The 25,718-nt window shown below is 36.8% G+C and overlaps 4 protein-coding genes across 5 annotated transcripts; 2 read left to right on the top strand and 2 right to left on the bottom strand.

Annotated features, from left to right (window-relative positions):
* Positions 1-378: 378 nt before the first annotated feature.
* LOC137958516 (exonuclease DPD1, chloroplastic/mitochondrial-like) lies at positions 379-3,357 on the top strand. Its single transcript, XM_068805573.1, has 4 exons — positions 379-435; positions 1,117-1,759; positions 2,120-2,325; positions 2,946-3,357. The coding sequence occupies exons 2-4, from the start codon at positions 1,233-1,235 to the stop codon at positions 3,137-3,139; spliced, it is 927 nt and encodes a 308-aa protein (XP_068661674.1). The 5' UTR covers positions 379-435; positions 1,117-1,232; the 3' UTR covers positions 3,140-3,357.
* A 4-nt stretch (positions 3,358-3,361) lies between these two features.
* On the bottom strand, positions 3,362-13,595 carry LOC137958515 (syntaxin-43-like). 2 transcript variants are annotated; one of them, XM_068805571.1, is made up of 8 exons: positions 13,117-13,595; positions 5,373-5,649; positions 4,920-5,009; positions 4,543-4,620; positions 4,251-4,328; positions 4,109-4,174; positions 3,949-4,029; positions 3,362-3,871 (listed from the first exon to the last, which is right to left on the bottom strand). In XM_068805571.1, the coding sequence occupies exons 1-8, from the start codon at positions 13,302-13,304 to the stop codon at positions 3,764-3,766; spliced, it is 966 nt and encodes a 321-aa protein (XP_068661672.1). In that variant the 5' UTR covers positions 13,305-13,595; the 3' UTR covers positions 3,362-3,763. The 2 variants fall into 2 exon arrangements, with proteins under 2 accessions (XP_068661672.1, XP_068661673.1); XM_068805572.1 differs by having other exon boundaries at positions 5,373-5,646.
* A 3,761-nt stretch (positions 13,596-17,356) lies between these two features.
* Positions 17,357-20,640, top strand: LOC137960204 (protein DEHYDRATION-INDUCED 19 homolog 2-like). The gene is made up of 5 exons (XM_068807749.1): positions 17,357-17,590; positions 17,751-17,893; positions 18,606-18,683; positions 19,275-19,537; positions 20,279-20,640. The coding sequence occupies exons 1-5, from the start codon at positions 17,515-17,517 to the stop codon at positions 20,382-20,384; spliced, it is 666 nt and encodes a 221-aa protein (XP_068663850.1). The 5' UTR covers positions 17,357-17,514; the 3' UTR covers positions 20,385-20,640.
* A 582-nt stretch (positions 20,641-21,222) lies between these two features.
* Positions 21,223-25,718, bottom strand: LOC137959140 (uncharacterized). Its single transcript, XM_068806465.1, has 8 exons — positions 25,398-25,718; positions 25,110-25,240; positions 24,437-24,514; positions 24,297-24,341; positions 24,155-24,199; positions 23,595-23,646; positions 23,405-23,501; positions 21,223-21,801 (listed from the first exon to the last, which is right to left on the bottom strand). The coding sequence occupies exons 1-8, from the start codon at positions 25,714-25,716 to the stop codon at positions 21,636-21,638; spliced, it is 933 nt and encodes a 310-aa protein (XP_068662566.1). The 5' UTR covers positions 25,717-25,718; the 3' UTR covers positions 21,223-21,635.

The raw sequence follows: 25,718 nt of genomic DNA, 5'->3' as shown, positions 1-25,718 counted from the left end.
TATATATATTATAAAAAGTAACTCGTTCTTTTATTTATATATTGTTTTTATTATCCGATATTTCGATCGAATATTCTTTTCAGAATATTCCCAGAGTAGAGGATGTAATGAATGCCACGTGACGCGTACACGGACAGTATGGTACCGAGACCCAGAGAATTTGGTGCTTTCTGAAACGTGTAAAGATCTCTGGGCCTATCTCTAATTGGGCCCACAGATAGATTGCGTTTGCGTGTTGGGCACCGGAGAGGAGGATCCATGATCCGCTGCAAGTATCTCAGACCTCATTTTTACACGTGTTATTTCCGCAATATCCTCTTCGTATTCCTTCCTTCCCTTCCCCTTTTACTTCACTCAAACCGTTTTTTCGTTTATAAAGCCGGAGGGTCTTTCTTCCACTGATGCAGTTCCTCCCGTTCTATCACCATTCACCAGGTACTTTCTTTTCTCATTTTGATTTCGTTTCTTCTCAGTTTATATGGGTCGAGCTGTTCCTGTTCTTTTTTCTTAGTCATTGGAGAAGTCACGATTTTAAATTTGGGGAAGATTGCCATCTCTTTGCATGATTTTGTGATCTTCTGTCAGTTGACATCCTGTGTCATCTCTGGAGGGGCGGTACTTTTGGATTTTGTAACTTTTTAAAACATTTTCGTGGATACGGAGGTTTTGCGGCATTGCTATTCAAACAAGTGGCACATGTTATTTGATGGTTATATGTCTGCTGTGTTGTGTAAGGAAATTTAAAAAAAAAAAATGAAAAAAAAATTCATGAAGGAGACATAATAAAGTACATGAAGCGCGGGAATGGTTATTGATCGAGTTGCTGGATTGGTGACTTCGAGCTTGATATGCTACATTTAAGCTGAAAGATCTTTTTTCTTTTCTCTGTTGCATGTTTTAGATCACAGTCTTGCGAAGTAATTTCTGATTTATTTATTTTTTGTTGAAAAGGAGTTTTTGTTTTCTTGTTGCTCCATCTTCTTGTTGATTAAAGAATATTATTGCATGTTCTACCATTTCCAAAGCTTGATGTGGGTTTTGTTGTTATAGTGGTTTACAAGGTTTCAATTTGATATATGCTCGTCTTGACTGGTCTGTATTCTCTGTACTTTTTAGATTGGGATCACACAGAGTTATAATTGTGAGGTATGGTCCAGGCATGCTCTCCTTCCAAATTGCCAAATTGATGCAAAGTCTAGGTTTTCTTGAGAAGATATCTGTTGCCTGGAACAATGCAGTTTGCGAGTATATGGTGTAGTAATCTAAGAAACACTCTTGTGAGCTCCCAAAATCATAATTTGCTTAGAATCGGCACGTCCGGAGGATGGGAAATTCTGGATGCTGGGAGATGGACATTTCAATCTCTGACGATGAAAGTAAAAGCAAGGGACCAGAAGCTGGAGAATGATAAACCATGCAATATTAGATTGGAACTACTGGATGGAACGGTTAAGAGAAGATCAAGAGCAAATGTGAATAAATCAGAGCTTCAAAATTTTAAATCAATTCAACAATGTGATGTTCAACAATCGGTTACAGAAAGAACGGAGTTGAGCCAGCTGATCACAGTCCTGGTTTTTGACATCGAAACTACAGGATTTAGAAGAAGTCATGATAGGATTATTGAATTTGCTCTTCAAGATTTATTTGGGGGAAGGAATAGTACGTTTCAGACTCTAGTCAATCCTCAAAGGTTTGTTGCAAATACTGATATTCATGGTATTAGCACTAATATGGTCAATCGGCATGATGTTCCAAGGTATGCTTGTTCTGAATTATGTGGACTAATATTTTCTATTGTCAAGACATATCTTCTCACTGGCCTAGTTTTGACCAAATTAAGGTCTAAAATGAAAGTAATGTTGGACAAACTGCAAATATCTTGCTTCACCATCAGCTGAGCTTTAACATAATTTTAATTTTACTAAAATAAATAAAATTATCTTTAATTTTCCTTTGTCTTTAGAAATTCAAGCTTGCATGAGTTCTAGTTTCATTCAACCTGATTTTGCATCTGCCATTATGACATCCTATGCTTCCTCTATAGTAAGGTGTAGGTGATGCAAGAACCTTTCTTTTTATTCCTGGTTTTCAGATTTATTTTTTAATATTATGTTAGGTGGAAAGAACTGGCCCCAATTTTGGTGCGGTATGTACAAAGCCGCCAAAAGCCAGGAGGTATTGTTCTTTGGGTGGCCCATAATGGACGTCGATTTGATGTGCCCTTTCTTATCAAGGAATTCAGTCGCTGTTCCATGGATATTCCTTCTGATTGGTTTTTTGTGGACACTCTTCCTCTCGCCCGCCTGTTGGTGAAGCCTGATGGTTTGTTTATTTTTCCCTGTTTCTTTGTAGTATTTAATTCTTGAGTTTTCACCTATGTTCCAGCATGCCTCTGGATCTGTTCTGCTTCCTCTTCCAGCATAATACAAACATGTCAAATTCAACTTTGTAAATCCTTCTCCTGCATTATTTATCTTTATATACTCTCTCTGTCATAATGGCCTTCCTCTTCTGTCAACCAGAAGATACTTAACTTCATTTTAATCAACTGATCTTCATGCATATATCGTTATCATGTTCATTTTCATAAACAATTTTCTTCAGCACACAGGCAGATTTATTTACAAACAACCAAAACCATATACTTCTAATTTTCAGTTTTGTTGTGACGAGATGTATTTCTCATGTCTTTGAAATCTTATAATTTTGACTGCCACATATTTCATTGGTCCTAAAGTTAATTTGAAAGGATCGGATTTTCCAATTTGATAATTTCATGTACCATACTGTTCTCCTCAAGATCCAAATGCTACTACCAACTTGCTTGAAATGAATCTCGTCTGAAAAGAGTAGATAGAAAATTGTGTTTGACCCAATGGATGAAATTGTTGAATCTATTGATATAATATGTTGATTAGAGCAGTTGTGTTTTTCTTTGGCAGGATCAAAGCTCTCCTCCTTTTCTCTAAAATCGCTTCGGGAGCATTATGAAATTCCATTACTAGGGGAAGCTCACAGAGCCATGTCAGATGTAAATATGTTGTCTTTGGTATTACAGAAAATGACCTTTGAACTGAAAATTCCAATCTCAGGACTCGTTGAAAGATCTTTCAAGGCCTCAGACTTGGCTTTGTGACTAAAGTGGGGTTCCTGATTTGGGGCAGGACATGATTCATGTATTGGAATTTATTCTTTTCAGAGTGATCCCGGTCATTGCCCGACCATGGGTTCTCTCTCTATAGATTAACGAAGCTGATTTCTTCAATATCATCAACAAAATGATGTAATTTATGTATCCATAATACATTTCTTAACCCGGCCAAATATTGGTGGAACTGCTGTCTTCAGTGATCATCTCCTGTCCGGTTCTTAAATATAGAAACATAAAAGTTAAAGACCATCAATGGCACTGACAAGAGAGTGCATTTTATTGCATATAATATTTGCATAAAAGAATCGGCCTTACAAGCAAGAATCGTGTTCCCCAGAAAACAAGAAGGAAAAAAAAATGTTATAGAATATCCAAAAACAAGGGGCGTAAGAATTTCCAACCTCTCTGCTATAAGGTAATGAACAAATATAACTCCTGCCATCCCCTCTGCAATAACCCTTGCACTAAAGTGCAGTTCCCTGACTATATAAAGATCATCAGATTTTCTAACCCCCAAAATTGTCAGCTGGCTCGAATATGTAAATGTTACAGGGGTGGCAGTAGCCAAGACTTCCTAAAAAATCCCATGTTGACAGCAGCAGGTGAGAATCACAAGAATATCTCCTTGAGAATAAGAAGGATCAGCATAATGAAACACATGATAATAAGTGTAGTGGCGCACATAACCATCCCCCCCTTCCTCTGAGTTCTCTCCGCCTGCATTTGGATACAATAAGAAAAGCTATCTAAAGCATAATTAGATTGATGGATAGATTGGAGAAGCGAGAGAGAACCTTTTCCAGCTGTTTGAAACCTTCTTTCACAGTTGCAGCGACATTTTGGATGTTGTAGTCGATCCGGTCTACTATGGTGCCCTGCACATGAAAATCAGCTCAGTTGGCATTTGGGAAAAACAAAGAAGTATGATGCTTCAGAGAGATTCTCGCTTCTAACCTGATCCACAACGAGGACCGACAGGTCCTTCATGATTTGTGCGAGATCATTCACTGATTCCACAACCTAATAAAGAAACACAGGTTAAACAGGATAAATTTATATCTCTAAGAAGCATAAGTCATAGTTAATGGTATTCAACCTGTGCAATCTCTCTCTCCCTTTCTGCTGTAAATGCCTCACTTATTTTCAGCTTTGACATTTGGAGGACACTGAAACCCTGAACAGATATAAAAACCCATCAAATCACGTAAGAGAACCCAGTCTCCACCAAATAGAAATTCGGTACACGAACAATAGTACAAATTAATTCTTTCTCCCGAATCTAGGTCAAAAAGAAAAAAAGAAGGAGATGCTGTCATGATAATCAACTTCTTTTTGAATAATGATCAACAAATTTATATGATTAAGGATAGAGAATATCATCATCATACCTCATCACCAAAGTCATCATCTTCCTGTTTAAATTTACTGCCATTCAAATTCATCTCCAAATCAACTCCATCTGGATCCTGAAAGACATTGAACAGTTAATAGACAAACATCACTACAACAATACAGGAGACAACCTTCAAGGATGAACAAACAAACTAGACTCTGCCACTGATTTGTCTTAAGGTGTTAAATTTTTTTTTTCTTTTTTCTTTCTTTTTCCCCTGGAATAATGGTAAAGCAGGGATTGGTTTATGGAAGGTTGCAAGGCACTTTACCAGTAGAGCTGCAGGCTGTCCTATAGATATATAACCACTAAGAGGAAAATAAATCAACAGATACAAATATATAAACATAAACTATAGCATGAGCATCGTACGTCTTTTTGTTGCTGGAGTCGCTTCAAATAAGCAGACTGCTTTCTCCTGAGTTCCATTGAAAGGTCCTGAAGGTCCTTAGCAAGTGATCGCTGTAAAAGAAACCCAACAGTTTTATCAGCACAACTTTCCAAAAAAGAACAATCTGAGTTAAAAAAAAAGGTTCGACGGGTATCTTTAAAGAGACTGGGTAGACTCAGTCCTGGTTGACAAGTTTCGAAGCAAATAGCTGCCCAGACTTGGAAATATCAGGTCTGCTTCAGCTCAGGATGTTGGATCAGGTTAAGTGAAAAGGTAAATAATTTTTTTCTTTAGGCAAACTACGTTGTTGGCTCAATACTACAGGATAAACATCGTGCAAATGTAACAGAAATAGGAATAGCGAGACAGCTAGTATGAAATTAGGATTCGAGGAAAAAAATACAGAAATATACCACAATCTATTGTAACTGTACCTGCACATTTCGTCTAACAGTTGAATCCTCAGATGGGCCAGTAGCAGAAAGTCTCTGTAATCTCTTTTCGGACCTCTTCAATAGATCTGTTATCTCTTGTGTAAGCATTTCAATCACATGTTGATCTTCTTCACCATCTCCAAAAGAAGGCATTATAGCCTTGGTATGAGCCTTGACTAGCTCTGCCATTTTGGCCCGTGCACGTTGCATATCAGCAGATATTTCTTCTGCAACATCTACCCAAGCAGGAGGTAGCCCGACTGCAAGAGGACCTCTACTGCTCACAACCGTTTTCAATTAGTCAGATTACTATTAGAGTGATCAATTGTTTAACAAAAAAAAGAATATTGTCTGTGAAGCAAACATATAAGTATCTAAGTAACCAACCCACTTAGAAAGTCTGCAAACAGAAAATTCACATTCAATTGAGATCCAGCCACACGTGTCTAGGTTATAAAAGCAACATAAACAGAGATGGACAACCAAAGGAGGAAGCAGAATCTGTCTCATTTTGGATAGCACACAGATAAGTTTCTAAGCAACCATCACACTTAGAAAGTCTGGAAATAGCAAATTTGCATTCAATTGAGATATAGCCACACGTGTCTAGGTTATAAAAGCAATATAAACAGAGATGGACAATCAATAAGGGAAGAAGGAAGCAGAATCCATCTTATTTTGGATATTTAGCACAAACAAAGAGACTCCTCCTTTCTACACATTGAAAACATAATTAGATGCCATAGAAACTCCTTAGGCAACAAAATAATCGCTGTAACACAAGTGCCACTGATGTCGATTATGTGGAAACCCAACAAGTATAAGCAACAATTTTCTTCTTCTCACATTTTTCTTTTTCATTTCACCAACCAAAAAGATTTTCTCATAACTTGATGTTTTCAAAAATAAATAAATTTTCTTAATTTTGTTTTGGACCAAGCATTTTTTTTTTTTTTTTTGGAATGCAGCCTGATGAACCCAAGAACTCACACTAGAACCCCTACATGAGGCCTTTCAACAAAAGGCCCAATCAATCCAATCAAGTTACTGATAAGTAACACAGATAACTCAATTATTGAGTCCATAAAAAATTTACATGTTTTAACTAATATGTAGCAAATCCGTTAGTTGACAGAAAATTAAATATACATATCATGTTAAATGGTCTTATTGTTCGCAATATCCATGTTAAAAAATGTGATTAGGGGTATTTTTGTCATTTTATGTATGTAATACGTACTCCTAGTAGACTGACAGCATGGTAGAAAGTTAGCCTAAAAGCTTGTGTACTAGGGGCATTCTTGTCTATTTGTCCTTTCTTTCACTTTAGCAATATAAAAACCTGTAAGGGGTCAAGTTCCACCCCTACAGTGTGCAGCCCCTCATGCAATTTTCTTATTCTCTTCTTCTCTTCTCACTTCTTCCTTTATTACCTCAATTTCTTGTTTTTCTACATGGAATTAGAGCCAGGTTCCAATCTTGGGACCTGTGGGTCATGGGCCCACCATGCTTCCACTGCCATCATATATTCTACAAGGAAAATTTCCCATACACGTGTTAAAACCTCATTTCAAATTTTTTTATAATCAACCATGGGTGTTTGGATCTACTTGTTTTGTTCACTTGTTCACTTGTTCAGTTACTCTACTGATGAGTTATCTCCCCATTTTGTAAAGTGTGTTTTCTATAGCTATCCTTGTCATCAAAAGGGATAAAAGTGTTATGACCCCATCACTCACAAAACATGTGTCAGTAGATGAGACAATCTTTTAAATACTCCATACTTTGTGTCATTTGATCAGTTTCCGTCTTTGTCTAATTTACATTTGGATAGCCTTTTTACCTATAGATGTTATGGATGCTCCAAGTACAGGTACCTTAAGTCCATAAGAAAAGCCACTACAGGTGCATAGACGACAACGTGCCTTGCCACCAACATCAGATGTTTCTCTCTCACTTAATGTCCAGACTCATGACCTTCTTCTCTAACTATCATTCTCTTTACCTACAGATCGTGTTCTCTCTGATTTAGATTTACTTGTTGCCATCAAATGAGCTAAAATATCATGTACCTCTCATCCCATTTCAAAATATGCGTCTTGAGCTCCTTTGTCACCTTCCTACAAGTCATTCCCCATGTCCTTGTCTACGTATTCTCTATGTAATTCAAAGAATGATTTTTTGCTTTGCCTCAGTTGAAAGGTGCTATGGATGAGGAAATGAATGTTTTGGCTATCTCAAGGAACATGGAATCTTTGTGATCCACCTGTAGGTGCAGCTATTGTGGGTTATCGTTGGGTGCACACATTCAAGTATAAAGTATATGGGAGTATTGTCCGATACAAAGCTTGGTTGGTTGCAAAAGGGTATACTCAAACTTTTGGAATAGATGTACTTGAAACATTCTCCCTAGTTGCTAGACTTCCTTCTATTCGGATTTTGATCTCAATGGTTGTAAATAAAGGATGATGAGTCGGAAGAAGAATATATGGAGCAACCTCCTAGGTATGTTGCTCAAGGGAAGTAAGGAAAAATGTGCTGGTTGAAGAAGGCTATTTACGGTCTTCCATAGAGTCCCACAACGTGGTTTGAAAATTTTAGCAAAGAGGTTATGGAGTTTGGATTTTCTATGAGCCATTAAGCTCACTCTATGTTTGTACCTCGTAGGAAGTCAGGGGTTGTGATTCTAGTTGTGTATGTGGATGACATTGTATTATCTGGAAGTGATTATAAGGGATTCAGGAAGTTAAAGAATATTTAGCAAGACATTTCAAACAGAATTTTGGGCAGATATTCTTGGAATTGAAGTAGCTCAAAGTCAAAAGTATGTGATGGATAAGCTAAAGGAATGTGGAGTTTTGGGTGGCTATCCTCTAGAGACAGCCATGGAAGTTAATCTTGCCCTTCCTGACAACACGAGTTCAGAGCTTAGGGACAAAACACAGTATAGACATTTGGTTGGGAAGCTACTACATGCTACGGTTACAAGACCAAATACATCTAAAAGCTCTCTATAGAATTTTGAAGTATTTAAATGGTTGCTCCTGGAAAAGGATTGTGGTATAAGTCACATGCTAACATTGATGATATGAGATATTTTGATGTTGACTATATTGGGTCACAATCATATAGAAGGTGTACAACTGGATATTGTTGTTATGTGGGAAGTAATTTGATCAGTTGGAACAACAAGAAACAAGGCATGGTAGTTAGATAAAGTGAAGAAGCCGAATATAGAGCCATAGTACATATCGTGAGTGAACTCACGTGGATAAAATCAGTTTTAGTTGAGATGGTACTTCAAGTTAACGAGCATATGGTCATGAAATGTGATAATCAGACAACTATATTTATTGCAAACAACTCGGTGTTTTATAAGAAGGTGAAGCATATTGAAGTTGATTATCATTTTATCTAAAATGTCATTATGTAAGGAAAGGTAGTTATGAAATACGTAAGGTCTTTTGAGCAACCCCACTGGAAGAGAATTTTAGAAAATTTAATTAAGGGTATTTTGATCATTTTACCTATGTAATACCTACTCATAGTGATAGCATGGTAGGAAGTTAAGCTTATAAGTTTTATCTGAGATATCATTATGTAAGGAAAGCTAGTTATGCCATACGTAAGGTTTTTTTAGCAACCCCACTGGAAGGGGAATCATAAAAAATGTAATTAAGGGTATTTTGATCATTTTACCTATGTAATACCTACTCCAGTGACAACATTGTAGGAAGTTAGCTTATAAGTTTTTTTTGTTTTCTTTCACTTTGTTGGTCTTATAATGAGTGTATTATAAGCTCATGTATTAAGGGGCATTCTTGTCTTTTTATCCTTTCTTTCACTTCAGAAATATAAAAAACTGTGTGCTGCCTCTCACGCTGCTTTCTTATTCCTTTCTTTCTCTCTTCTTCTCTTTTCTCTTCTTCCCTTTATGACTTCAATTTCTTGTTTTTCTACAATCCAGTTATTAAATAAAATTAGTAAATGCACATGAAACAAAAATATGATGGATGCAAGTAAATAAGAGATTGATCTAAGACTTTGACAAGTTGCAGATATGCGGAGCAAGCCACTCTCCAATGAAACCTCATCAATTACCTAGGCTCAATTATTCGAGAGGAAAGGGAAAATTGAGGAGGATGTAGCATATAGGACAAACACCAGAGTACTAAAGTGGAGACTAGTGAGCAGAATGCCATGCGATAGGCACATGATGCAAAATAATATACTAAAGCCACATTCTAGGGAGTGGAGTGTTGGACAGTGAAGAGACACCTCTATAGAGGATGAGAGTGGCAGAAAAGAGAATGTTGGGGTGGCTGTCCAGCAAAATTAGGAAGCAAAATAGGAAATGACTTCACAGAACAGTCAAGAAAAAACACTTGGATAGTTTGAGGATGTTAGATGATTCCCCAATAGACCACCAATTAGAAAACTTTCTTTCCGTGAAGTGGAGAATAGTTTATTAAAAAAATAAAAAGGAAAAAAAGGTGAAGGAGATAATGAGCCTAAGCCTCAGAATTTTAGGGAAGAGAGTTGATCAGTTGACCATAACTATTATTGATGGATGACCTGTAAAATAGCTTCTCTCAAAATATAAAATAGCTACATGCATCCACAATGTCTTTAAACAAATGTTCAAGTCTCCGTGAGGACCACCATTTAAAAAGATTTTTTCAAATAAATGTCTCCTTGGGGTGAAGAGCTTTTTTTTTTTTTTCCTTCTGAAGATTGCATATGCAAACTACACCTAAGACCATTGGACCATTGATGAGACTTAAGCCCTGGAGCACTACACCCCCAATTCACCGGGGTTTAAGAGTTTTCTTCCATCAGACTGATCATAATTGCTTCAACAACTAGAGGAGCGGAGAAGTTTTTGGTGCAAATTTTGATTCCATGGAAGGGCTCGACTTCAGCTTTGGCAAAATCAAAGCTTTCCATCAGACCCGAAAAATAAAGCAAAACTATAAAATCATGATTTCTAATAACCCCTCCTACTCCAGCAGGCCCTTCAACTCCCTGTATTTTCCAACTCGAGCTGAATACTGATTAGAAGGTTATTGAGAAGGCCCTTCAAGTCACTCCTTCCCTCTCTCTGGGTGTGAGGTGTATGCACATCCACCTATGCACACACATATGTTCTTTCTGTCGAGCAATTGTATACACAGATATATGCTCTTACTATCTAGCAACTACGCATACATATATGCTCTTTCAATCTAGCAATTGCATCATGAAATATTAACAGGATGCAAGAGGTTATTAACAACTTTTTAAGTTGAAAAGCATTTGAATCCAGGCATATGCATATCAAAAAATTCTTAAGCTTAAAAGGGTTGTCCAGTTACAAATTCTTAGGCTTACCTTTACAAGATTGAAAAAAAGAAGGAAAACAGCAGATGCAACAATCGATTCTCTTTGTTGCAGACATGGGTGGGTTGCAGTCTTTTATTTCCGAAGATCAGATAACAATTTTACATATTCCACCTGCATTTTCAACTTGCTCATATTCTCCTCTTAACTTTTCATATTCAGTACATCTCACTTGATCATGGCAGCCACTTCAACCTCTTGAACATAAGTTGAACTCTGATCCATTTACATCCCTTTTTGACAATTAGGACTGGCAATATAGTCTGCCAAACTACATACATGTAGGCCTAGAATCAGATCAGATTTGGGTGGACCCCCTTAGGCTAGAGTTTGTCCAGATAAAATTCTAATGGATCATATTTGGATTCAGATAAGAATTCCGAATTGGATCCCTTCCATTCAATTCCAGTCAAAGTAGATCATGTTCAAGTCCGCCAATAACGGGTTCAGTTCAAATTCAGATCGGCTTTGGGTTTTATACTATTTTTATTTAAATCATGCATTTGAAACATAAAATTTCTTTAGACTAGGATGAACCATTGAAGTTATAATAACAATAACAAAATAAAATTAAATAATAATAAAGATAAAGTAAAGGTATATGTATTGTTATTGCTAATTCAAAGTATCTTGAATCATTAATGTTGAATTTCTAGAAAAGAGAAAAACTTAATTGGCTTGATGTAATTTGAGTACATGAGTCTCTATGTATAATAGAGGAAATAAGTAAAATCTAAGTACAATTAAACTACACTTATCTCAACTACACTTAAAGTTAAACACTAAAAGATAAGTCCCAGAACAATTAAAAAATTGAACATAAATAGAAGACTAACATAACTAAAACACCTTTTAACTACAACACTTCTCTGAGACTTCCTTCCATAATAATTTTGGCTCTGTAAGACTTCTTATTGTGAGAGCCATATAAGACTCTTCCATATGTACTCTTCAACAATTAAAACCTGGTTTTATATTAAAGGGATAAAGTTACAATTTTGGTTTTAGAAAGAACACAATAAAATTAAAATGTAACTGATGAAATCATAATATTCCAAACAGCCACCAATGCTTTGACATCAATATTGGACCTGGAGTAGGGCCGGATCCGGGTCAAAGCCCCCTATGTCTAGGTCCTATCCAAATAAATTTTCAACAGGTTAGATTCAAATTCAGACTCCTTTTTGGACAAGGTAGAGCATGTTCAAGCCTGCCGAAACAAATTCGAATCTCGAATCTAAGCCGGTTTTAGGCTTATTGCCAAGCATAACAATATGTGGAGTAAGGTGTGGGACTTTAAAATTTTCATTAAAAACTTATGAATAATGTAACAAGCATCAGGGAACAACGGCAAGGGGAAGAGATTTCCCATATACAAGAGAGGGCAGAGATATGCCTGCTTTGCTGGATCATTGGAAATGCTATTAGCAGCATAAGGTGTTGCATGTGGAGAGCTACATAAGGATGTTATCTCATCATATACGTGCCAGAGCAAGTGCCACATATTAAACACACGGAAAATTTTAATGAGAAAAACAGCCCCAGCTGGGTGTATTCATGGAAAATTATACCAGCTTTTACTCTAACAATCCATTGACTTCTTTAATCTACTCACTTGGATGGAATTATTTCGTTTTGTAGGCTGTACTAGACAGTGAACTGGAAAATCCAAGGTTCTCCTTGTTGAATTACTTTTTATTTCATTAAGTGTTTGACTTTTATTTTTGCAGATTAAGTCTCATTTCTTTTACTTATTTATTCCTTCCTTACATTTTTTACATCACTGGAACCTAGACACTCGTGAGACATCATATAAAGAAAAGCCTGATGTGCCAACGAGCAAGGGTCCAATACACTTGCTTATTGAGTCTGTTATTTCATACCTATAGTTAAGAAGTAGACAAAGTGTTCTTGTTGTATTTTCAGAGGTAAATTAAATCATTGGCACCGATGATTCTGAACTTTTGAAGCTGTGATCCTCCTAAACCACATTACTAATCCTTAGCAAGATCATTTTTAAGTTATCATAAAATTGTAAACAGTTTGAATTAGCTATCACAAAGGCGTTGCAATAACTGTTAAACTTTGTTGACATTATGAGTTACTAAAGTCATATCCAATTATCAGAGTAAATCATTTCTCGCAGCCGACATCCAATTATTCACAAGAAAACAAAGAATCACACACTGAAAGCTAAATGACGATCATAATGCATCTTAACACTAGATAGTGAAAAAGCGGCCCGACCAAGACGAAACTACGTCCTGATCCAAATTATCTACCTAGCAGCGGAAAATTTTTTAAAAAAAGGGTCAAAATAGGGTCTCTGCCTGATTTTTTTACAATGAAAATAAGGCATTCCTACCTCGAATTTCCGGGATCCTCTGTGCTGAGAGGAGTATATGACCGATTTTGGTGCAGAAGAGAAGCGCTAACCATTTCAATAACCGGACCGGCAGAGGACGAAGAAGCTGAAGTACTCGCCGGCGTGCGTACGTGCCGCAGAGCATCTCTATACTTTCTATATAACGGAGTACGGTTTCTAGTTGCCATGGGGATATCCAAAATAAAGAGAACGAATATATATAGAAGGTCAAACAGCTATAGATCTGAGACTGAAAATTCTGCACTAAGTTTTTGAATCATTGTGAAGCCAGGGTCGAGACGAATTGAGGGGAATTGAAGGGTTTGCAAAGCTAATGACGTAAGAGATCTGAAAGCCGAGGATTGGGAAGGCAACAAGGAAATCACAAACGCCTCGTTGATGATTCGCCGACAATGAACGACGCTGTTGGTACCGGTGGCGTTAAATTGCGCCGGCCGGGAAACGGCTTAAAAGTGCGGGTCTAGTCCCATGCTTTCGTGTATTTTACTTGGCTGTCAAGAGTAGAGACAGCCCGGAAAACAAAAGCGAAGACGGACCCGCCCAGTGTGTTGGACTCCGACAGTTAGAAACCAAACTCGGGACCCGACTTTGAAAATCTGGGTCGGATCGACCGAGTTGGATAAAGAAACAGGTCCGGTGATCAGAGTCAGAGCGAGTTGAAAGGAGTTGGAAAGAACAAAAGAATCCATTTCTAAATTGGACTATTTATTGTTAATGTTATCAAATTGGACCTCTATAAAATTGTAAAGATTGATGGGTTTTATTAAATTGTTGAATGATGTTTGTATTTAAATCTATATAAAATAAATTAAAAAAAATTATGACGAGGGAACTCTCTCTCTCTCTCTCTCTCTCCTTTATTTACGGAGACTCATTCTTCCCTATTAGTTTTTGTTGAAGAACAAGTATGGAAGAGTCTTACATGACTCTCATAATAAGAAGTATCGCAAAACTAGAATTAATATGGAAGATGTCTAAGAGTCTCATGGGAAAGAGTTCTCACAAAAGAGTTTCAATTTAATGGTGTTTTAGTTATATTAGTCAAGTGCAACTAAGATACGAGTAGTTTAATTATAATTTGATTCTACTCGTTTCTGTTATTATAAATAGAGACTCATTGTATTCACTAATAATTAAGTAAATGAATTAGTTCTCTTTTCTAGAAATTCAATATTTTTTTATAAAAAAAAAGAAGAAGCACCCCTTATCGAAGGTAAGTGTATTAGAATTGAGTTGGTCCTTTGAGTTTTATCCAATAACATGAAGAGGGTGGATGCGATTCCTTTATATACTAAAATGAGTCCAATTTATTCAAAAAACCATGGAAATGAGAGGTGAGAAAAGAGAAAACCCAGGGGTGCACGTGTAGATTAATATGTGAGGAAAAATATGAGAGAGATGTTATTCTCTCTTACATCATGTCCTTTTATAAAGGAATAAAACTTGAATCCTACTAAAAATAAACTTTCCCAAAGTTCTCAATCACACCCACAATATAACTTGCTAATTGAATCCTACTAAAGGGACAAAACATAACTAGGAAACATCCCCTTAAATTTCAAAATTTTCTTTTGAGCTTGCTTCTCTTGTGAGACTTGTCTTACATGAGATTTACCTTAGACTCAATGAAACTTGTGAGATATACTTTGTATGAGACTTGTTTTAGACTCGATATGACTTCTTCAACACATATGATTGAGTAGATTAAGCCTCATTACTGATACATGTACTATCAAAATTTGAATTTCTCCACATGCTAATTTCACCCATGCAAAAAAATATGTTTAGAAAATTTCCATCAATACACGAAGGTCGTATTTCCTTTTCGATATGTTTAAATTTCAATCATTTTTTTACCATGTATACGCCACATACTAACATGGGAAAATATCATCATTAAAGCCTATGTCTTATTTAGTAGGGGAACGGTAATTGGAGGTAAACAAAAGACATTTGTTCTTCATACCTAAGTAGCCTTTTACACTCGAGTTATGTTTTGGTCTCAAGATCCTCATGAAGATAATTTTGGTGATAATAAATATTTAAGTTACTAATGATATAAATTAGTCTAACAAAGAAAATTTCTCATCGTATATCAATTCAACTAGCCAAAGACAGTCATAATGGCCCAATGGAAAAAGGAAAGAAGCAACTCATGCTAGAAACCACACAGTCTGAATGGGCACACAACAAGCATTGATTGGATAAAAGGGAGAAAACACTTGGGAAATAATCATCCGGATAGCATTGGAATGGCCTAAACAAATGCTCAAAACAACAGGTAAGCAAAGCCCGACTATGTAAATAGCATAAGGCCAGGCGTCTGATGATGAAGAGAGAAACAAACTCTATTGAATCCCGTTCACTCAAACTTTCGAATGATTTGGCCATTGAAGGAAAAAAAAAGAAAGGGAAGAAAACAAACGTTGACAAGAAGCCTATATGATCAAACAAAGATTGTCTAATTGGAGATGAAAGAGAAAAGTCTTGAGAGGCATTTGTTTGATGAACCATACCAAACCATAGAAGTTGAAACATCTAAAAGAGAAGAATGTTGCATTCAATAAAAGACATTTGATCGGTTCACAACCTTCAGAATGACATGTTGTAGAATAGTTATATATCAAGATTGAAGCTTGTTAATTCTAGAAAAGAGAAATACTTCACTAACTTGATGTAATTTGAGTACAATGAATTTCTATTTATAATAGAAGAAACAAGTAGAATCCAATTACAATTAAATTATCCTTGTTCCAGTTATACCCAAAGTTAAATTCTAAAAGATAAGTCCTAGAACATAAATAGAAAACAAACATAACTAACATAACTCTACCATATTAATTCTGGCTTTGTGAGATTTTTTGCTGTGAGTGTCATGTAACTCTTCCATACCTACTCTTCAACAAAGCTTCAATCTAGCCAAGATAGGTTTAAAAAGTAGGTGATTTATCTATGGAATCATTAGCTTTAAAAAGAAAATGTTAAGTAATTTATCAAGATTTTTAGTCTAAGATTTGCAAACGAACGAAATGTCCCTTTTTATGCTCAACAACTCCATTTATTGCCAACGTTTCCATGTTCCCTCCTCAACTCACTCATACTTTGAGATCAATTTTGGAGTTAAAAAGTCTTCCCTCAAAAAGCTAAGTATTTTTTGATCTTTTACTTCAAAATTTCATTGAACTTAGCATTATCCTTGAACATAGCTTCTTAGGTGACTCTTTTTCTCTAATTTGATTTTGGAAATTACTCATACAATCGACTTCATCTTGACTTATTGATTGGGTTTTGATCTCAACCATCGATCCAAATCTTGGCAAAATATTTGACTTTGACTATTTACCGATATTAGAATTTTAACTTTGACTATTGGTCAATTGACGATTAAGTTTCTTCAATCTTGATTATTAATCAATGTCGGTGATCTGAACTGTTATTCGAGGTTCTAATTTATAATTAATTTTTATGCCTACATAAATATAAGTATATAAAAAAATAAAAAAAATTAAATAAAAATATTTTTTTATATAAATTTCATGTAAAAAATAAAATTTTTTTTTTTTAAAAAAAGGCAGTATTAAATACTCAACCTCTCCTGCTGTAGCCATCAATAATCAATCTCCGATGGCTCAACTAATGACATTCATTATCATAAAGATACATGAAGCTAAGCTGGTGTTAGGGGCATGTCACGAATTTTGTCCTTTCCGAGTTTCGCAACTCGTAACCTTTCCACGTTGACAAAATTTCTAAGCGCTAATGCTTTAAACTACCGTCAGCTTCTTTACTACCCAGCGTCTGACTCAGAGCCGCGTCAAGTCAATGTTGACTCGGGCCGGTTGGACATGAACCCGACTTCCCCGTAATTCTGTCTACGCGCACGTATGCCTGTCAACACTCCACGTGTTCGGATCGGACCTCGTGTTTCACGTGTTTAGAAATCGTTAATAAGTTACCGAAAACCGGGAGCCTCATCGTGTAGCTGGGCCTTTAACCAGATCAGATCTGGATTTGAAAGATTAAGGTTGGGATTCAGCGAAAAAGTAAGAAATTACAGAGCTGACATGACGGAGTAGGAAAATAAGGGGACTTCACCTGACCCGCGGGTCTGCGGCTGGCACTCGCATCGAATTTCCTCAAAACTGAAAAAGCCAAATGCGAGAGTCGGTGGGTGGCTCGCTCTAGCTGGATCGCTCGCAATTGCTTGGCTCCTTCGCTGTCCTTTTTTAGGGCACTTTCAGGGAAAGAAAGTCACCAGCTTTTTCTTTCTCCCATACCCCTTTTTTACGTGACTTTAGGTGCCTCTCTCAGTTCTCCACCCCATTGCAATCCGACGTTAGGGTTTGGGAAATTCTCCTAAGCTTTTAGCTCAGCACGATGGAGTCTGACTCGTGGACCGCTCGTTACTCTACTTCTTCAAAGCGCCACCAATCCACTCTCCAATCTCGGTCAGGTATGTCTTAGTCCTTAATTTCTTCTTGTGTATGGGGATTCTTTTTTTTTTTTTTTTTTTGTTGGATGATTGCATCTGTTTTCTTCAGTCAACGGAGGAGCTGAATCGGCGGGTCAGTTTCATCGTTGTTGATTCTTAACGATCGTTTCATTCTGTGCAGATCTATATCTTGGTTTTGAGGAAATTGAGGTTGATGATGATTTACGGGCTGAATTTGCCTGCCCGTTCTGTTCGGACGACTTCGATATTGTTGGTCTATGCTGCCATATCGATGAAGAGCATCCCGTTGAGGCAAAAAATGGGGTATTTTTTCATTTTCGCTCTTTTAGATGAGTTATTCTTTTCCAAAGCAGAAATGTCTCTATTCTGTAATTGTCTAAGCATTGGTGGCATTCAATTCCTCCAGTATTTTACACTAGGTCGATAGCTACATGGAGAGAGTTTAGGTTGCGTTCGTCTTGTCTCTTTCTTTCACTGGGGTTACTGAATATTATGTAATACCCCTCCCAACTGTGATAATTTCGCACGTTTACTTGACAGGAACCTCCTTAGATATTTGGGCAGATACAGGAAGCAGTTTTCAAATTTCACATTTAAAAAAAAAAAAAAACCCATATTTCAGTTGGAATCACCTTGAAGTGGTTTTGAAGATGCAGTGAAAAAGAAATGAAAAGAATGTGATACGGCTTCTGAATTGATTGCTTAGTGCAACTGTTCAATTAAACGAGCTTGATATTTTCCTGAAGGTCGTTTTGGTGTTGAAAGTAGGAGAATTTCATTTTTCTGCGGGTGTATAAGTCACGTTTTCCTCTGCTGCATATATTCTTTGTTGGTACACCGGAGGTGGGCTTTACCTTACTTGTAGTTTTTGTGCCACTTTTGTCTTCTTATCTGCTGCATTTGGTCTGTTGAGATTTTGCAATTTTGTTGTACTTAGTTGTTGACTTGAGTCTTTTAAAAAATGATCTTTTTTGTAAGTGTGTCTCTTGAACTCATGACGTGATTGTATTTTCAGGTCTGCCCCATTTGTGCAAATCGGGTGGGAGCGGACTTGGTTGGTCATATAACTATGCAGCATGGGAGTTTCTTCAAGATATCCTTTTTTTTTCTTTGTGTGGTTAATGTATGGTTTTATATGCTTATTTACTTATTTGAACTTTTTATGTTTTGCTGGTGCATGGGATGATGTGTGTTCGAATAGGGTTGGACTTGATTGGTCGTATAACTATGATCTTCAAGATATCATTTTTGTGTGTGTGTGTGCACGTGCGCATGCAAATGGAGAGTTTTATTTTCATATTTTCATGTTTGGACTTTTATTTCTTGCTGGCAAGTGTTTCATGCTTATACACATCCTGTCGTTGACCCATACCTGATTATAACATATAATGATTGTTGATATGGGGTCCTTGATTCTGTGCTTTCCCCTTATGTGACATGATATGACATGAGAGTCTCATCAGAATTCATTCATATGTTCTTTACTGACATCCTGGGATAATCTGCAATCAGGATGGTGCAGCTGTACTTGCTGACCCTATGAACCATAAGAAATTTTTTTTTTCACTAATTGGCGGCGTATTTTATCCTGCTGCTGAAAGAAGTTATCAACATTTTCCTACCCTGTTCCCCCCCTAAAAAAAATGAATCTTATTTTGTCACGTGTTCCTTGACCACTGATTACATGCAACGTCGGAGGAGATTTCGTAAAGGATCAAGTGGATCTCATTCAACACTATCCTTGTTGAGAAAGGAGCTGCGAGTTGGACATCTGCAGTCTCTACTTAAGGGTTCTTGTGTAGTTTCTAACACTGCAGCTCCTGATCCACTTCTATCATCTTTTATTTATAATATGCCCACTGTGGAAGACTCAAAAAATGTAGAGCCTCGTGCATTGGATGAAGGAAGCTTGTTAAAGAAAAATCATAATGAGAAAGCAGTGGAAAGGTACAAAGCTGAAACAATTGTATATTTCTCTTCTTTTTAATTCTATGGCATTTCTTGTCTGTTATGCTTCATTGTCTGCTAATCCACTTTTATACTTTAAATATGTAATTGGGTGATGAATCAAGGAGATATGGTGTCTTTGTTCTGATTCCTGCCATCTTTGAGCTGTTAGCCTCAACTTGGCACATGGTTTACCTTTGATGTGGAAGGAGGGCTGCACAGCCTATTGGTTTCTAGAAATTTTAGTAATAATTACAATATTTTTGCCTCATTATAATTACTCAGGTTGTTTGAAGAGGAATAACTGATCTACTAATTATTGGTGTATGGATTACTATATATGGATATATTAGTTGGCTGGTCCAAGTTTGACATTTGTCGTGCGCATGTCCATTCTTTTCCCCCCCCTTCCTGGGGAAAGCTGAACATTCTTGTACTGATCTTGTTTGGAAAAACTGTTAACCTTTGGTAGTTCTGTTACCCAGATTTTTCATGCTCGTCTCTGGTTGACAAATAAAGTTGACGTATTTGAATTTAGAAGAAAATGAAGGAAATTCTAATGAAGAACTCTTTTATCTGTTTGCTTCTGTTTAAGAAAAAAAGATCTGGGCGTCACCTTTTAGGTTTTTCTTGTTCTTGCTGTGTAGCACCTTTTGGTTTCTCTTATTTTTTATGTATAACAGGCTCCCCATACATATGATATTGGCATTTGATACTGATATTGATCAAACTGTGTTGCAGTGTGGTACCGCCTCTTTCAGACAAGGATCAGAAGGAGAGGGCTCAAAGGAGCATGTTTGTACAGGGTCTTTTGATGTCGACCATTTTTGATGATAATGGCTGGTGAGGACCTCGGAAAGCTAAAGGCCTTATCTTATCTTCTGCTCACAAGCCTTGGCTCATCCTGTAACCACGGTCTACATTGGAGAACTCATACGTGACATTGGAACTCGAGGAAGAAAGGAGCTAGAAGTGTGTTATATTCCTGGATTAGCCGTAGGTTAGGAACAAGCTCTTGTTACTCTCAATGGTGGGAGCATTGCTGTATATGTATAAGGCTGGCAAACTTAAATTATGAGATTACTGTGAAGCTTTCTCGGATTCTCCAGTTAATGCCATGTAGGTCAAAGGTATAAATGATCTTAAACGCTTAATGATGAAATCCTTACCCCCAATGTCTAGCTATTAATCCGGGGAAAAAAGGTTAATGAAAGGGCGTATGGCCTTCAATAGAGCCTACTACCCTGACAAGTAAAACGTACGAGATAAAAAAACAAGCATCTAAGTGAACTTACTGATTTCCATCTTAAAGACTTGGGAGCATGATTTTTCGATTCATTAAGTTGAGTTAAAACATATCAGAGATCCCGAACAGGGCAGTGGAAGGACTTCGCCTTCCAACAGGTGAAGCTCTGATTAACTTGCGTTGCCTCTTGTGGACAAGAACTGAGATAGATGCTTAATATTGGATTAACTTTAAATAAGCTGTAATACATTACAGATTGTTTTGTTTAATGATCTTATGCCTGCCGCTTTATTAGTATTTCCTTCAGAAGCTATATTGCTTTACAAAATACGGATCAATGTTTGAAACCGCAATTAATCTTATTTTTGGGAACTGAACCAGTGCCTGGAAAAGAATGAAGAGTACTGCTGGTCTAGCGTGATGGTTAAGAAAAACCTCGAGAAGGGCAATTCCAATTGAGCTTATCACATTACCAAGGAAATGGCCACGGGCAAAATTAAATAGAATAGACCATCTAGAACATAAAGAATCAGGTAATGCCCAAAATTGCGTCTACCACGGCCGTCCTCAGTGAATGAGATGATGCTTGACTAACGCTACTGCTTCTCAAACTAACTAATCCATCTCCTCCCACTTGAATGCTCCTACTTGACAATCCTCTATACGAGTATGTGAATTACCCTGACAGAATATGATTCTCTGATATCAATGTTGAGATTCCGGCATGAAAACATCAATTTCAGCCAAATTTCAACCTCTTTACTTTATTGAAAAGAGATCGCCACTCTGACAGTAGTAGGTGTAGAACTAATACGCTGGGATGGGGGTTCACATTGCCTATGGAATTATTTCTCAGCCTCCATAGCGGAACTTGAGTGCCTCTGGAGGTTCCTCTTCCATGATGCTGGAGCCAGTTGAAGCCAAGTATTTTCGAATACTAGTCTTCCGATCACCAAGGTAAGTATGGTCAAGAAAGTTATTGTAGGCTGCTTCACCAAGATTCTTGGCTGCCAATACACTGAAAAAGAAAACACATGATGTTAACTACCAAGTGTGCATGTGAAATACTATTGATGCTTCAATTTGCTTCTGTTTTCTTGTTGACGAATACTCTCAGAACAATAATACGAACACCATAGAGAAGATACTGTTTCTGTTGACACAAGACATGATGTAAACTCTAAGAGTGCATACGAAACTTTACCTGTGTTTCCATTTCCTTTGGTTTTATTTTTTACAAGTACTGTAAGACCAATAATAATAACATCATAGCGAAGATACTGTTTCTGTTGACACAACAACAAGAGAGGAGAACCAGAGAGAGAACAGAAGAGTAGTGTTTCTCTTCTCACCTTTGCCATAAAATTGGAGCCAGCAATTTCGTGGTTTTAAATTGAGTACATGCAAGTAAGTTTTCAACCAATGACATTGTCAATAGAACAGACACAAGAATGCCAGCTTTCAACCGGCAATAATCATCAGCTTGTACCCTAGTGGATTATATTTCTTACAAGCCAGATACAGAGGCTATATTACCATAACAGAATTAATAAATAAATGATCTCAGCATCAAATTTGAAGAGGCTGATCTTTCTTTACCCAGGTAGCACCCAGTTTTAGATTCCACCAAGAAGACATGCACTCCAGGACTTGTGAAACCAGAGAAACAGGATTCAGACATGTAATTCTTTGTCCATCAGGTTAGTCTGAACAAAACCCATGATACAATGCTTTCACAGGAATGGAAGCACCACAGACAAGTAAATTGTAGGACCATTTGATGAAATGACCCCACAATTTTCTTGTCAGTAGTGCTTCCATTCATGTGGAAGCTTCCATATCTTATGGTGGATCTAGTCTAAATCCTTTTCCCTTCAGCATATGATATCACCAATACTGGATATGGGGAGACTAGGGTTGAATATAAGAAACAAGTCACTCTATGATAACAGAACACAAATCGTAAACTGAAAATTTTCCCTAATCATTTTAGCAGTTAAAAAATTAGGGATCTGTAAGCTTTATAGAAAAGCTGTTTAGGATAAAATCTGATAGCTTCCAATTGCTTCACAAGCAATTCTAGGAGGTATGAATATATAACACTCTGGCCATTTGAAAATTAGTGATGGAAAATAGAAACTATATTAGAGGCATAAAAACAGCAACTCTCTTTTCACATTTCTTTCTCAACTGTTTTGCTTCTAGATACATATAATATCTGGTATAAGAGATGTTAGCATCTGTAACTACAAAAACAGAATAGAATAAAAACAAAATCAACATCACAGTCTTGCATCGGCAGTGTACTAAGAGAGTAATATTGAAACAAAAAGAAAAAACATAATTTCACCAAACCTTATCATTGACATTTGTGAGTAGTTTGCACAAATTGCTGTCTATGTGAGAAATAGTTCCAGGGAATTGTTTATTTACATAATCGTATCTCCAGAGTAAATGATGCAACTACTGCAAGGCAGGTGATATTATTAGCAAAGGCTAGGTCATATTATTGATGTCTAACCACCTTAGGCTTTTGACGTTCATGCAACAAGTAATGTCTCCATCCAACAATGTCAAACTTTGATATAACACTGTCTATAAAAAAATAAGTGATCAGTTACCAGTGTCGAAGATAAACACGGCATGGTAAGATATCATCCCTCCAGATCTTATAGATGTTATGGCGTCCGTAATGCTGAAAATAAAGTGCCTCATCTCCTAGAAAAGGAAGTTAGAAATAAAATTCGATACTTCGTCATGGCAAAAGCACCAAATAACAAACCATGATCAACAGCCAACTCTGGTCACTACCTCTGCATCTGACTTGGAAATATTCTTCATCGCTATAGCGAGCACAAAGCACCTGCATGTTGACATTAAAAGACAATGTACTCTCAGTTTAACCAAAAAAATAGGTCTACAAATATGCTGAGCTGAAACAATGAGTCCTCACAATGGACTTTTAGAAAGCAGAACTGCTATTGAATTTAAATTCAGTAGGATGGTAAAAGAATAAAATACATAAGATAAATAATAATAAATAAAAGTATAATATATATATATACTTATTTTATTTGTTATGTATAGTCCACATATAGATAATTAATGAATATCAAATATCACATATACATGTGTTTCTTCCATAAAGCAAACCATTCTTTATGCTGTTGAATCGGATTCTAGTCGAAGAATTGAGTCATGCTTCTAAACATACAAAGGAATTGATCTGTGGCCATTAGATTACATATAAAAAGAAGAGAAAATTTCATACAAATACGCCAGTAGGTGCAAATTGAGCCAATCTGATAATGACTGACTAAAGGAAAACATGATATACTCTGAAATCATTCTCCATAGGAGTTGACACTTACTGCTGGCCTAGCATAAATTTGTCCATCAACTTCCTCAGGCATCACCTGTACGACAAGGACCAGTATAAATTAACAGTTACATAAAGTGAGCATGCCACATATTTTCAAAGCATCAATGACCAAGTAAAGTTTAGCTACACACCACTAGAAAACGAAACTCATGTTCCCTCTCGATAAATGATGGAAGCTGCCAAAACTCAGCTACTTGTAATGGGCTAAAAAGGTAAAATCTTCATTAAGGAATATGACTGACACCGAGACTAAGATGAACATAATATGTACCTCAGACTTTTTAATTTCAAATACTGTAATAATAAGAGTTTCCCCTTCACAAGCTTCAACACTCAAACTTGAAACTTCCTGCAATATTGTACATAAATCTCCACTAGAATGGTTAGAAATTCATAGTAAACTACAGCAATGTAGATACCAAAATTTCGTTACAAGACGAGTTGCCTAGGTTGCCTGATCTTGATAAAAGGCATTCATTAATCTGAATCTTGCAAGCATGCTTCTTAAAAGGACATTCTAATCAATAGTCAAAATTGTATTCTTGAGAGAAATTTTTAGTTGATCTTGACCATTAACATGTTATCTTCATTAAGGTCACATGAGTTGACATTGATTCGATCAAGGAATTAGACATATCAACATCATAGAAGATATTTAACTACCACTAGAGAATTTTCAATCTTCTTATTTATCCTTTCTAAAGTAGTATAATATCGTTTTTCTTTGTCAGTGACATTTGTGCTCCCTTGAGTGAAAGGGAAGTGAATACATGTAACATTGGTTAAAAATATGTAAGACAGATTTTTCACATAACTATCCAATCTTGGCTGTTAATTGGGTAAACTGCTTTGCAAATTACTACCAAACTCGAGATTATGAATGGCCTTTATCATGATCATGTCATCGATCTTTACAAGCAAAATTGTTAAAGTTTCCTACTTGCCTTAGTTTCGTCATTTGCTATCCCACGATCAAAGAATATCGGTGCTACATGACCAAAGACTCGTCGAAACCCATATAACTTTGCCACCCTAAAGTTTCTTAAATCAGGAAATGTACTCCTCGCGCTTCTCTCTGGAACACGAAACGAAAAGGACTATAGCAACCCAAAAAATCAAAACTGTAATAGAAAAAAAAAAAACGTTTACTCAATTCTGAAAGAAGATAAATCACACAGAAAATCAAAAACATTTTCTGTAAAAGAGGTAATTATATGCAACATAGGATTTACCTGAAAGAAGAGAACCAAAGCCGCAAATGGATATAACTCCGTCAGGAGACAGAAGCGTCTCGAAATCGGACTCATCGTTGAGTTCAGGGTAACTAGCGAACTCAGTCGGCAGGTCGGCGGCGCACGTCATCGGAATGTTTGCGCGAGGAGGGAGAGAGCTTAAGCGACTTTGTTTAGCTCGATCTCCGAATGGGATTAGGCCACAGACCTTTGACGGGCAAACAGGCTCCGGCAGTGCTGGTTGAACGTGCACCTGTCTCCGAGGCAAGGAAGTGAACAGTGTCTGAGCTCGGAGAGGTGCGATGAAGCTTGCTATCATGT

This window comes from Aristolochia californica, unplaced genomic scaffold, assembly GCF_029961685.1.
Source record: "Aristolochia californica isolate CCGP_79_NKW_82.1479 unplaced genomic scaffold, dmAriCali1.0.hap1 SCAF_3, whole genome shotgun sequence".
In the NCBI taxonomy this organism is placed as follows: domain Eukaryota; kingdom Viridiplantae; phylum Streptophyta; class Magnoliopsida; order Piperales; family Aristolochiaceae; genus Aristolochia; species Aristolochia californica.
The sequence above is the reverse complement of the archived record's forward strand: the minus strand, read 5'-3'. Positions and strand labels throughout refer to the sequence as shown.

What these genes read in the sequence shown, in the direction of transcription:
- LOC137958516 (XM_068805573.1), top strand. Translation starts at nt 1,233, where the DNA reads ATGCAGTTTGCGAGTATATGGTGTAGTAATCTAAGAAACACTCTTGTG. An exon ending in AATCGGCATGATGTTCCAAG is followed by an intron (nt 1,760 to 2,119) that starts GTATGCTTGTTC and finishes ATATTATGTTAG; the next exon opens with GTGGAAAGAACTGGCCCCAA. An exon ending in CCTGTTGGTGAAGCCTGATG is followed by an intron (nt 2,326 to 2,945) that starts GTTTGTTTATTT and finishes TTTCTTTGGCAG; the next exon opens with GATCAAAGCTCTCCTCCTTT.
- LOC137958515 (XM_068805571.1), bottom strand. Translation starts at nt 13,304, where the DNA reads ATGGCAACTAGAAACCGTACTCCGTTATATAGAAAGTATAGAGATGCT. An exon ending in CTGTTAGACGAAATGTGCAG is followed by an intron (nt 5,010 to 5,372) that starts GTACAGTTACAA and finishes TTTCTTTTACAG; the next exon opens with CGATCACTTGCTAAGGACCT. An exon ending in GACTCCAGCAACAAAAAGAC is followed by an intron (nt 4,621 to 4,919) that starts GTACGATGCTCA and finishes AATGTCTTTCAG; the next exon opens with GATCCAGATGGAGTTGATTT.
- LOC137960204 (XM_068807749.1), top strand. Translation starts at nt 17,515, where the DNA reads ATGGAGTCTGACTCGTGGACCGCTCGTTACTCTACTTCTTCAAAGCGC. An exon ending in CCGTTGAGGCAAAAAATGGG is followed by an intron (nt 17,894 to 18,605) that starts GTATTTTTTCAT and finishes TTGTATTTTCAG; the next exon opens with GTCTGCCCCATTTGTGCAAA. An exon ending in AGCATGGGAGTTTCTTCAAG is followed by an intron (nt 18,684 to 19,274) that starts ATATCCTTTTTT and finishes ACCACTGATTAC; the next exon opens with ATGCAACGTCGGAGGAGATT.
- LOC137959140 (XM_068806465.1), bottom strand. Translation starts at nt 25,716, where the DNA reads ATGATAGCAAGCTTCATCGCACCTCTCCGAGCTCAGACACTGTTCACT. An exon ending in AAATTTATGCTAGGCCAGCA is followed by an intron (nt 23,647 to 24,154) that starts GTAAGTGTCAAC and finishes GTCAACATGCAG; the next exon opens with GTGCTTTGTGCTCGCTATAG. An exon ending in TTTCCAAGTCAGATGCAGAG is followed by an intron (nt 23,502 to 23,594) that starts GTAGTGACCAGA and finishes TTCCTTTTCTAG; the next exon opens with GAGATGAGGCACTTTATTTT.